Consider the following 13467-nt stretch of genomic DNA (forward strand, 5'->3'; position numbering starts at 1 on the left):
ATGACACTCATGCCCTTTTCAGACATGGCTTCATCTATTAATTGTCATGTTTTTGTAATTCAGACCTACAGTAGGTGTCCTATACATAAATGATTGTTAAGAGTTTTAGGCCACATCCACACAATTACATTTTCTTCTAAAAACATGAAACTATTGCTACATTTATGTCTAGCATCTACACAACTCTGGTGTTTTGGAACCCCTAAAACGGAGACCTTTGAAAATGCTGCTGAGCTTGTTTTAGTTTGAAAACTCGTGGGTTGCGTTTTAGTCTGGACGGGCAAAAAGAGCGACTTGTGAAATAATGATGCAGACGCCAAAGTTTGCTTCCCAACTGGGTCTTATCAGTCACCACGTATCAAGCTAAAACATTACAGCTAGGTCTACATACGTTTTGTGATATTAGCCATTTTTGTGTGAGCACTACTTCCCCATGCTTTTTAACAACTCCCGATCTGTGATCCGCAACGTTGACCACCTTATACTCATTTGTTCCACCTCTTTATCGACTCAAGCAAAGAAATCTCCAGTCTTAATTTCCGCACTCTTATCTTTAACTCAGCAACCAACTACAGAGTAGACAACCTACCTACTGTTTACACCAGCAGGAGCATGCCCAGAGTACTTGAATTGTCAGGTGATATGCCTTTTCAGGCCTGTTAGTATGTAGTATTTCTGAAACTGTTATTTTTGTTAGTCTTAACTAATGATCATTATGTGCACTACAGATGCTTGCACCACTTTTCACAGTGAATGTCCTGATACAATTTGTTATCAGTTTCATCATTTCTTATAACAGTTTTCCACAGGCCCAAAATAGCCTTCTCGCTACCCTTCATTCACTCACTAGACAGTCAGCCCATACAAAAATCCAGACTCTCAGGTAATTCCTCATTGCTCACATGCTGTATGAGATGTGTTTTGCTAGATGTACATTTATTATACTATATCTATATTATTATATCTATTAAAACAGTGCTGGTTGATAAACATTGTGATTTTACAATGTTATTTCTTTTTTATCCCATTTGCCCTGCACAGCCATGGGAATGAAATCAATTTTAAAAACAGATGTGACTGATGACAGTGGCTCATTTAGCCTCAGTCAGTGTTTGGTGGTTTCATTAAACTCATCAAATCTTCTTTTCTTTACACACATGAGACGATGATTGAGAGATAAAATGTCCTGTTCTCTTAATAAGGCAGAACAAGATGTACATTTTATCTCTCTCCCTGCGTATTTAACCTTGTGCTGCAACAGCCTTTATGTTAATAATGGCAGCATGTTCAGACATGTGTAGTGTTGAAGGATTTACAGAGATCTTACTCGTTCTGAACTAGTAAGACTGAATTTGTGACATTTACATACTGTACAGAATCTGGCGCTTTTTCAGACATGAGACCAACATGTAAAAGTGCCAATAAATTTACATATACACACAGGTCTGAAGGGGCTTTAGTGTTGCATGTAGAGCTGCATTTGGCTGTTGAGATGATAAAAAAAAAAATATACTTCATGTACAACAAAGTCTGCAATCTTAAGCACTTTTTATTATTTTTCAGAAAAGCTGAATATGTTTGTTACAAAAGAAAAACTTAATGTACAGGTTTAAAGCTGCACAGTCATGCAGAGACCTACTAACAGCGTGATGTAATAATTTGGTCATATCTCCCAGTTTTAGCAACTCTGAGTTTAAGACAAATCTAAAGGCCTGGGCTTCAACTATAATCTGAGTAACCTTTAAACAGCACAGACCTCTTTGAGGGGGGAGGGGAGAGCAGCAAAGACGTGCCATAAATACAGTACAGTGACATAGACATCAAACCCACTCTGGACCCATAACAGTCCTTTAATCTGTATATTTAATCTAATCACAGGCAAGATTACAGCAAGCACAGTGGTTGTCTGGAAGGCAGATTTCCTTTTTTTTCCTGAAGAACAGATTTGATTTGGAGGCCGTCCTCATAAAGATAAGGCTTAATCTTCCACCACCAGTCACTCACTTGGTGTTACTGGTGCATTTATTTAGTCACTGCGGAGATAGTTACTGAAAAATGAGGGATTTGCAACTACGCCAATATGTAAAAATCCAGCTTTGGATATTTTTAGATGAGGACAGTATTTTCTTTTGAAAAACTATCTTGTATTGTTGTAAATTCAACATTTATGTTAAGCGGTATTTTCCCATATGCTATAGAAATGCAGTGTTTCCCCAACCATTATATTAGGGGCACAAAATGTTTGATTTGTTCACCTGGGTGTTGTATTTCCATCACTGCCAATCAAAGCTGATCAGAGCTAGAGTCGATAAATACCTGTGACGACTGCAGAGTTGCTGTTCCGGGAGTGAATGCCCACTGTAACCTTCCCCGGCATTAAATACAAAAGCCAGATGTTAGTGAGTTTTTTGTACATTGGGATAGGGGTTAACGACTGTGTATCTGTCAGTAGCTACTTTTACACTGGCTGTTCAAGGTGGGAATTGAGCACCGTTACTCCTTCTCGCCATTCTTCATAAAAGGTGCAATCACAGAGTCAGAGGACAGAGTTGTCGTGCCTTTAAGCCAGCAGCTGAGGTACTAACAGCACTGAATCAATGTCTTGTGTGAAAGGGACACCCAGCAGGACGGGGCCATGTACACGGTGGGTGTGACATTTTGACCACGTGTTACTAGTGCAACCCACCACCGGAAGATTTAAAAAGCCACCGATAGCAGTTAGCCGCTAACTCAAAGAAGAACAGCAGCCGAAAATGTCTGCAAAATGGGAAAATAATGAGGCCTGGGAACTCCTTACCCTCTGAGCAGATTGACATAAGCCAGCATGTAACAGAGACTGTAAACGATTGTTACTGACATGGTATGCCATTGTTATTGTTTCTAAAGTGCTGCCAACACATATGTTATATGTCACAGTAGAGGCCAACGCTGTTGTTATACATGTGACGCCAATCACATCTCTTTTGCTTCCACAATGCCAGCATGCTGTCTAAAATCACACACAGAAGCAGCATGATACCACTGTTGTTTGGCTGTAAAAATGCAAAGGTGGCATAAAGAAGAGAAGAAGAAGGGACTTCGTAGCAGAAGTATAGCGTGATCTCTGTGTAAAAAGGACTAGTGTTTCCCAGTGCCGATATGATGGAGGTAAAAAATTTGCCTCTAAAATTTTGAGTCATGTTGCACTTAAAAAAAAAAAAGCACAATCACATAATTTATGAAACAAATACTTAAAATGTTTGTTGACTGATTTTATACTGTATTAACCATACATCTAACAACATTATCTCTAATTAGTAAGAGAAAAGGGTAATTACGTTACATATGCAAGTGTTTTTCAAATGCCTATTCACAGCCTGCCGCATGACACAAACAAGGTGTTGCAGTGATGTGGTTACAACACCAACCGACCAGCCTTACACAACCGACTCTTCTAATCCTAACAACCCCCTATCTTCAAATCGAAACTGCTCCGGACACGCTGGAATCACCCCTCGGGGATTTGAACGATTGCTCCCTCGAGCACCAACAGGCGGACCGTGAGCAGCACTGACTCAGCCTTTGTCCTGAGAGGGGACAGAGAAATTCTCTGAATTCCAGGGAAACCATCAAAGCACCAAGGAGCAGGGCATCCCTAATGCCCCCCTACACACATACAAAACAACTATCACCACCATGTTTAGATCATATTTTTTGGTGTCTTTTCCTTATCTAATTTCAACATAAAAAGTGTTAACAGTCCTATATCAAATATGTTGAAAATGTATCTCTGCATAAAAGTGGATCTGTGTGGCTGTGGATATTAATTGTTGAGGACCTTAAGAACAGGAAATATGATTCTAATTGCAATGAATCCTAAATGTGCATACAACCTACTTAAACCATGTATCTATTTATCTAAAGCTAGGGTAAAAGACCAAGCCCTCTTTTGCCCCACAGGCGGCAGATCGCATTTACTTAGCAACAGACACTCGCACTCACATGCACGCACACACACACATACACACAAAACGCCTTGGATTACAATTTTAGTATAAAGGGTATGACAGAAGAATACGCGTCTGCCGACAGAAGTGGTCTAAAGGCCGTGTATGAGCAAACTAAAGCGTGTGTGTGTGTGTGTGTGTGTGTGTGTTTGCATCCCTACCCCCAGGGATGCACACACACCAGCCACACACACACACACAGAGACACACACACTCGTCTGTATCTGTGTAGTGGGAATGAGGGAATGAGGGCAGCATTGGGGCCTTGGGGCCACCGTCTTCTTCATGAATAACAAGCATTCAGCACAGCAGACAGACTGCTGTAATACTGAAACATACACACACACACACACACACACACACAAGGACAAGGGCAGCATCACAACAGTGATATGTTGGAGGCTCCCCCTGACCACAGCATTATGACAGTTGTCTATAAAGGCTGCAAACATGATTCCTGTTCATTTAATTGAGTAATTGTGATTTATAAAAATCATTTTTTTAGCTTTACTGCCATAATAAAGCTGATGTGTACCTGCCTTTATGAGCTGCTAACACCAAAATTACTTCCTAAATTTGGTGCCAGTGGAGAGTTTTGCTGCCCTGTGGTGGTCTAAATGCTGGCTTAAAAAACTGAAATAAACAATAAACTTTGTTTTGGTAGAGAACTGCTCAAGATTAAAGCATATCAGCACAAAAATGCCACTGCTACCTTCACACCAAAAATATTAGCATTCATGATTTGTCACAAACTGGTCAATATCCCACAGCCCGCAGGGGGGTAAACATTGCCGTGGCAACGCAACAAACACACAGAGACAGCCACAAACATTCAGGCAGCCATCTGAACGACAGACGGGAGAGAAGCCTGCGCCAACACACACACACACACACAAGCGTCAGTGCACCGCAGCCGCGACCCAGCGTCACTCTGTCCCCCTATGAAAGGCAGATTGTGAGGGCTATTTCTGGAGGGCCTGAAAGGCTGCGGCCCTGCTCTGGAGCACTGGAGGAAGTGGCTGCCCGCAGGCAGGCTCTGCTGGCAGCATCACACACTCTCCTCTCTCCTCCACACACTCCATCTTGCCTTCAATCTAAGAGGCTTCTATTTCCCCTCTGAGCTTTGTGCAGCCTCATGCAGACCACGTTTGCATTCACACTCTACTGAGTGCACCTGTGAGCACAGCATGAATTAGTCACAGCTTTGACACAATAACGGAAATCCATACTTCAGTACTACAGTGTCTGAATTAAATATTTTATGAATGTTCAATAGTTTTGCCAGATTTATCCTGACTCAGGGTTTAAAGCAACACCTAGGGCTGGGTATTGGTGCTCAATACCTTTAAGGCAGGGGTGTCAAACTTATTTTGGTTCATGGGCCACATACAGCCCAATTTGATCTAAGATGGGCCGGACCAATAAAACCATCGTACAGCCTGAGATGTTTCAAGAAGAATAAGTGCAATTTCAACAGTTATGTCTCAGTTTTTCTACATTCTGTCACTGACCTTACATGTGCATTTATCCACACATTTCCTGATACAGATTCTTTTGAATTGAAGCTGCTGATATAAAATATTTTGCACAATGTTCAATATCTTTAAACATGGTCACAGCAAGTATTCATTGTTATATCACAGAATTGTATTCTGGTCAGGGTGGAAAAGCCTCTGAAGCAGAATGTTACATGAAGTAGGCAACGAATTGTTTATCTTGCTCTTGAAACCTGGCAACTCTTAATCTAGTCATCTAGTGGGCCGGATTGGACCCTTTGGCAGGCCAGTTCTGGCCCACGTGCTGTTTGTTTGCCAGCTCTGCTTTAAGGTACTGACCAAAATAATCCTGTACCAAGTATCAAAACTGCTCCAGTAAAACAACTCCTTCATTCAATCATTTTTGTACCTGGATTCATTACATGTCACACCCGTCAAACTCGCACATCTTTTGCTACTGCAATGCCAGCACACAATCTAAAGTCACACACAGGAGTGGCACGATGCTGCCGTTGTGTAGTTCTGTGTAAAAATGAAAAAAGGGGCATACAGAAGGGACTTTACAGCAGCCATATAGTGCAATCTGTGTGTTAAAAAGAACTTCTGTCATCTCTCTATTGTTGACAAATGAGATCAAGTATCCTTGTAAAAAGAAAAAAAATCTCCCCTAATTGCCAAGGTGAGTGTATGTATTAGAAGAGGGTATTTCTGGTTAGGGTTCAGGTTATACATATGATGTGATGTAGGCTACTTTTTCTGGAAAAATAATTTGAAATGTTTCAATACTAGAGCCAATATAAAACCTGAGTTGCAGTACAGACACAGAGCAGACAGAGCAGCAGAACATCAGGTGCAGTAAAAGCGAATTTTAACCATTCATTGCACTGGGTCTAAAAGTTTGCCTCTGCAGCAGCTGCTCTTCTCATCCTTTGTTCTGAACTAATCCGCTTTGATCGGAACCACTTGATCAACTATCCCCCCAGCGACTCAAAACTCCACGAACTGCTGCTGAGGAAAAACAGAACTCACAAAGAGTTCAGCCTAAGCTGCGTTCAGGGACCAGCAAAAACACTTATGTACAATAAGAACGAATGCAAATATAATATAAAAGCTAGTTTTCAGTACTTTACAGTACTGAGGTTAGATATCCAGCTCTTAAGATGAAACATCACTGTCAGTCAGTCTGGTCTCTGGCGTCACTTCATTAACTTAAATCTTAGTATCGTAGTAATCTGAACAAATCTGGTGATAAAACTGGTGCCAGAAGTAAAATATGAAACCGTTGTGCTTAAAGAGCTGACAACCAACTGACACCAATCACTGTTACAAATCTGTCCTGGTCAACAATAACAGCACACTGTTTGATGGCTTTTGTTTGGTATCATAGCACCATTAAACCGCACACATTGTTAGCAATGTGTAACAATGCTCCAATCATGACAGCACTGTTTGGCAGCAACAGAGACAACCTGAGATTAGTAAACAAACACAACAGCCCGCATGCATGCTCGATCCGCCCTGGGTGCTCCTCTTTGTGTCCTCGCCGGCCTCTGATGTTGTGAATGGTGCTAGCTTGACTGCAAGCTGTAGGGGTGTGTGAATGTGTGTGTAGAAGAGGCAGGGCCTCAGTGGAGGATCTGTGTGCCAGGGCTGTCACTCCAGCCTGAAAACAACCATTCTGCATTCTGTTTAGAGCCACCACTGCAATGACCAACACTCTCAAACTGCACCGCCGGAGGCACACAGATGGAGCTACAATAGAGCCTGTATGTTAGCGTCTGTGTGTGTGTTTGTGTGAATGCAAGTGAGTGTGTCTCTTCACTGTCTTGAATGAGACCGCCTCGCACAGTCGCACACACAAACACAACGCCCCTTTCCTGGTTTTCAGACACGCAGAGGGAGACAATCTGGATTCTCGCTCTAAACACAAGTCTCCCTCAGGTCCTCTTGCCAGTTTCCTGTTTGGGCCTCGGACTGCATATCCATTTAGTTGCTGGGGACTCTGCGCAGTGGAGGAACTGCTGTCAAAACACAGTGACATGCTGTGGAGTTTCTCAAGAGACCCTTGCTAAAGGGACCACACCCCGGCAACTATGGACTCTTCTCAACCAAAGAGCAGCCATCTTGGCTCTAAGACAGCTCCACTGATAGTATAACTTAGCATCTAGGTTGAGCACAATGTGAGCAACCTGACACTGTGGAGACAAATGTAGAGGGTGAATGGAAGATTCAAGGCTCTGCCTCCAGGTTACCCTCCTTTAGCCAAGCAAAACTTTCACTCAGTCCTTAACAAGGAACAAGAGCTTGTCTAAAAATCACAGAGAAGTAGGCAAGAAACAGTCCTGCCTGCAGCATGTTCTGTTTGTAAACACCCACAGGGTTTCTGCTGGTGACGGCGCTCTGAGAGGCAGATGAGCAGTGATGATGTCAGCCCTGAAAACCTGTCAGTGCCCACGCTTGCGAAACATTCCACTGACTGAGTGACAACCAGCAACCACTCACTCACTCTCACACACACACACACACACACACACACGTAGACAGGATGTATGAAATATTTAAACACAAGAGGAAACTCCACCGTGCTTCAGAATTCCTGGTATTCTTATGATCGAGGACCGTTCATTCTCGAGTAATAGCCAAATGTTTTTACTGCAAGCAGCACCACAGCTGGGAAAAATTTAAATACAAGCAAGAACTATCAAACACATGCACAAAAATGGGGAAATCTGGGGCATCAGGCTCTAAAGTCAACCCCACCCCCTGACATCTACAACTGATGCTGTAGCAGACACAGATAATTGATTGGTGAGCGTGCTTTCAAGGGGAACATACCCACTTATACAATATCAAAATCGCTCTCCATCTTATTTTGGAGAGTTGCAATGACATGTGACGAGCCAGACCAAACAGCCATAGCATAACACAGTATTGTAAGTAAAGACTGTGCAGATACATATTGATCTAACTGCAAAGGATGTACTTAGGAAGTTAATGATGGCTGCCAGCGCATCCAATGATGATAATGATGGGAAAGCTCTCAGTAAAGCTATCAGAGATGTTTAACACAATGCCTCCACCTAGAAACTTATTGTAAACACTGAAGCTGCAGTAGTGGGGCAACGCCAACAATCATCATCACTCTTAAGTGTTTGGTTTTACAAGGCATGGGAGCCTTGATCTATTAAAGCCACTGTGGCTTTAATGTCTGGTTCCCAGATGCTTTTTACAGGCTTGTTCTGCTCTGCATCGCATCCAGGCAGGGTAGAACAGGAAGGAGAGTTTCTGCAGCGTTTGCAGTGTCCACGTTATAACATCCTGTATTCACCCCCCACCACTGAAAAAACTACAAGATGCAGTAAGTGCGTTCATGCAATCAGAAAGTGATGTAGGTTGCTCCAACATCATTAAGATAAAAGCCAGTTCTCTGCCTGCTTTTAGCCGCAGAGGGCTTGTCATGTTACAATTTGCCTCTTCTGAATAAGTCATAGGCAAAAATCCACTCTATATAAAAGACTCTACCACGTTACAAGCTGCATGCTTCAATTGGATAGGCGGGTTGAATATTTCATGATTAAACGGGCCATTATACTGCGGAGATCTAGGCCAAGGCTCCGGCTGAAGGGAGGGGGGCTCAGATAACGGTCCAAACCCCGTCCCAACAACACAAGGGAACACAGCTCCGGTCCGAGGGGGCTCAGGGAGGGGCAAAGCCATCTGGGTTAATCCACACAAAACACAGACAAAGCAAACAATCTGTAACTCCGCCGAGGAGAAGCATCGATTTCCACTTTTAAAATCACGCATAAAATAAAGTCCAAGCGGAAATAAGCAGTGCTTTCGTGGTCTGGCTGTCCTAAGTAACTACTCAGGACCCTGCAGCCACAACACTGACAACTCGCTACCCGGCAGATTCTGTGTGAATCCTTGAAATGCCACTTTTAAATGACAACGGTTGCACTGGTACAATTTGTAAATGAGACAACTGGGGAGGATGCAGCTGAAACTGTGAAACGGGTGAATAAATCCGTCTTAGGTCACAGCCGACCAAGCGGCCAGCCAGCCAGCCAGCCCCCCTCACAGCTAGCCCGGTTAGCTTTTAGCAAATAAAGTTAGCCTAAGTTTGCTGTCAACAGAGTGGTACCATTTGTTTTGCTTAAGTTAAAACACGCCTTGAAGTTAAGCACTGCAATGGAGTCGTGCATTCAATGTGTTCCCCTGTCAGAAATGCGGGACAGCAGCTGACAGGCTAGCATTTAAGTACACTAATCCCGTGAGGCCTGCGCATCCTCGGCCCACAGTTGAAGGCTAACTGCCAGCTGACAGCACTTAGCGTCGGCCAGTTGTGAGTGGCGGCCCGGCCCGTCCCCGCCTCCCTCCCCGCCTCCTGTTTACCGACAGCTAATAATACGCCGTTAAAGCTAGCAGGACAGGCTAACTCCAGTACCCACCTCGCTTGTCGAGGTCGTAGCCGACCACTACGTAGTAGTCGGCGAGCCTGGCCATCTTTGGAGCTCACGGCGACAAGCCTTTCTCGCTAAATCCTCTTCTCTTTTTGCCGTCAACTGTCCATTTACGTCCTACCGGCGATAGACACATCACGGGCAACAGTAGCATCCTTCCAGCTGTACCCCGCCGCCATACTGTCAAGTCTGCCTTGCCCTGACAGCAGAGAGCCGCGAGTCTGCGCACTGAGGGACTTCCAGGGAGGGGCTGCTCGGCAGGAATGTCCCATGTGAGGAGCCAAACCAGCTCAGGGGCCAAAAGTCTGACCAAAACCTATAATAAACCCAACAGAACCGTGACCGTCGCTACAGGGGTGAGAGGTGGTGGCGATTTTAGTGGCCCTAACCCAGGCATAATCGACTTGCTTTTCCCCAGGTGGCACTTTTGCAAAATGACAACAGGCTAGGGGCTTGTTCATTAAAACATTAATAATAGGCTATTTATTAGATAAAAGTAATAAATGAGGCAAATCCAGTCGCAGCAGCCCCGCACAGGATAGGTGTATGATACCAGAGGCGTTGCTAGGATTTTAAGACACTGGGGGGCTTAGCCTGGACCTCTGCGGTGGGGTGCAGGAATCTTTCCCCAGCATTTAAAAAAAAGAAGAAAAAAATTCTTTTTTTTTTTTTTTTGTGCACTATTTTACCTTATTTACATCCAAAGTAAAAAAAAAAAAATCCCAGTTTGAATCAATTTATTTTCATTGTGAATTAGAAAATGGTCAGTGAGCCACCCTGCAACCTGTTGCAGATCAGATTTGGCCCACAGAGTGTAAGTGCTCTAAACTGAAGAGGACCCACAGTAAATGATGTGGCCAGTTATCCCATAGAGATATTGCTTGTCAGAAGTCAGATATTTGGTAGTCTGCTGAGTTAAATCTGGTGCCTTTTAAATCTATTTTTACTTCTTATCCTCTATGTAAAGATGCATAACTAATGTCAGAATTCTGTTGACCCAAAAGGGCTGTCTGACCTACAACAAACTGGATGGGATGAATAATATGTTTGCCAATTGTGCTTTAGAAAGGCGACTCCCAGTCCCACAGTTTGTACTGGTTGCTTAGTGGGTAGATGTTTGTCTGAGAGTCCTGATTTTGTTGGGGGGTGGTATGTTTGTATGAATGAATGTATGATCTTATCATCATTATATTTAGGTGCAATTAAATTTGCCAAGACTTCTCTCAAATAAAAAAGACAAAATAAAATCAGTGATAGCAGCATAAAAGACTTCTGCATGTTTCAGAAAGCAGACTTTATCTATTTCTCCTTCACTGGGTGTAAGTCTTTAAAGTTTAACTGTAATATATTCCGTTTGTGTTGTAGCCAGACCTTTGATGAAAGATCCAGCTCTAATGTGGATCATGTAGCTCAGCTTAAGTTTTGCTTGGGAATTAGGAGACTGCGTTGGAAACATGTCGTCATTTAAAGGCATAGTTCAGTCCAAAATTGAAATTCAGCCATTAATTGAGTACTCAGTCTTAAGTTTTATAGACGTCCAAACACATGGCCATGGTGCCAAACCAATTTAGTTAATGGAACATCCTTTTAGAGCCTTGGGAAACATAAAATGTCAATAAGATAGATTTCACAAAACTGTTTGTGCAGTATTAATGCATGTCTCTGTTGCCAAACAATTTCCCAAACTCCAATATTCATCTTTTTTATGTCACATATTTTCCCACTGACAGTCCTCATTCTGGTTGAAACCTTTAATAGCAGGCAGGATGGCATAGTGGATGACCAGAAAAATGTTGAACTTGAAATACTTGAGTTATGCTAAGTAAGGCTGAAGAAAACCTTGGCATGATGCTGTAGTGTCACTTTGAATAAACAGATAACATGTCAGTGGGATGTGAGGAAGGCCTGACGGCCCACATCTGTGTGTCCTGTCCTTGGCTGTCAGCGCTGTAACAACCTTGAGAGGATTCCAACACTTCCTGTGCTCTGACCTTTGACCTAAAGTGCTTATCACTCTTTGGTTGAAAACAATCCTGAGCATGAGATGTCACATTTTTCTTTAAGAGCCTTGTTTTCCCAACACTCAGTAACAACTTGTCTCCTTTTTTTTCTCACACAGTTATCTGAGACTCAGGTCTGAGTGAGCAGAGGACAACACTGCTCTGTGATAAACATGGCCTCTGACAACCAAAGTAATGTTAGTAGGAGATAGAGTTCAACTCAAGACGGTTTGTGGGTACTATTTCCAGGCAGTCACACTGAGGTCACTGCTTTGGTTTTGATTCTTACAGTTAATACTGACTGTATCTAAACCTTGAACCGCACTTAACAGGTTGCCAGAGAGACACACAGCAGGTGAAACAGATGAGGATGAAAGCAGACGCTCTGCTCAGAACAAGGTCTCTGAGTGGTGAAGTTGTCTTTGCTAGACAAACTTGAATTCTGCAAACGTGTATGTCTTGAGTTACCACTATTGTTGCTTTTGAGTTAACCGGATATGTTGTGTATTCTGGTGGAAACATGTGTTCCTTTTTTATCAGCAGAAGTGATGCACAGAGATACTTTGCATCTCTGCAGCAAGTTATATTTAGTCAAATATACTGGAGGAATGAATGACTTTTACCTGTACTGAGCATTTTTGTGTTGCAGTATTGCAACTTTCACTTAGATAAAGAATTCTAACAACAGAAAAACATGTTTAAAGTAATGGATAGAAATGTTGTTTATTTACTTTCTTGCTGAGAGTTAGATAAGAAGATAGAGGTACCAGCCTGCAGCTGGTTAGCTTAGCCTAGCATAAAGACTGGAAACAGGAGGAGATAATGTCTTTCCGTTTTCAGTTTTTATATTTCGCTAACGCTAAGCTAAGCATCTACATATCTAACAGACAAACATTAGAGTGGTATCAATCTTCTCATCTCACTCTCAGAAAGAAAGCAAACAACACTGAACTATTCCATTTGCCTCTAATAGACCCGAAAAACTATACAAAAAGCTATACAAAAGTGTCAAACCATACAAAATACGCAATTTAGAAACTTTGAGTTCACTGTGATCTGGACTCACCTCACACAGTTATGATTTTATTGGATCATTTACGTTCACGCATGTTATATTAGCCATTTTTCAACGTGCTGAGAGCAGCACGGGTAGGAAGGAGTGTAAGATAACCTTGCAAGGACAGAGCTACACTGTCTACACTGTAGACTTTAATCAGTGAATGTATGTAAGAGCTTTGCTATTTTAGTATTCTGTCATCATCTCACATTTTTTTCTTTTTTGTCACCTTTTATTTCTAGGAATGAAGAAGAAGACAGCAGACGAGGTACCCGTCCCGTCACTGATTATGTGTTTTTCAGACAAGCAGCCCAATCAGAGCGCAGAGTCACTCTCTGCAGGATGCAACAAACATGTGACTTCCTGCAGACTAACCAACACACAGGAAGTGGTTTGAAGGCCCCTTGCACATCACTGCTCTTCACGGGGCTATTCCAGCTGTCGACTTCCGTTCAGCTCAGGTGA

General features: G+C 42.7%; 1 protein-coding gene across 5 annotated transcripts in view; it reads right to left on the minus strand.

Annotated features, from left to right (window-relative positions):
- Positions 1–10150, minus strand: part of sbf1 (SET binding factor 1) — a 97287-nt gene extending 87137 nt beyond the window's left edge. For all 5 annotated transcript variants that reach the window (XM_049567343.1, XM_049567342.1, XM_049567340.1 and 2 more), the window contains exon 1: positions 9934–10150. In XM_049567343.1, coding sequence (XP_049423300.1) covers positions 9934–9988 — 55 coding nt within the window. In that variant the 5' untranslated portion in view covers positions 9989–10150. The remainder of the gene's footprint in view (positions 1–9933) is intronic.
- Positions 10151–13467: the final 3317 nt, after the last annotated feature.

The sequence above is a fragment of the Epinephelus fuscoguttatus genome, linkage group LG22 (assembly GCF_011397635.1).
Source record: "Epinephelus fuscoguttatus linkage group LG22, E.fuscoguttatus.final_Chr_v1".
Classification (NCBI taxonomy): Eukaryota; Metazoa; Chordata; class Actinopteri; order Perciformes; family Serranidae; genus Epinephelus; species Epinephelus fuscoguttatus.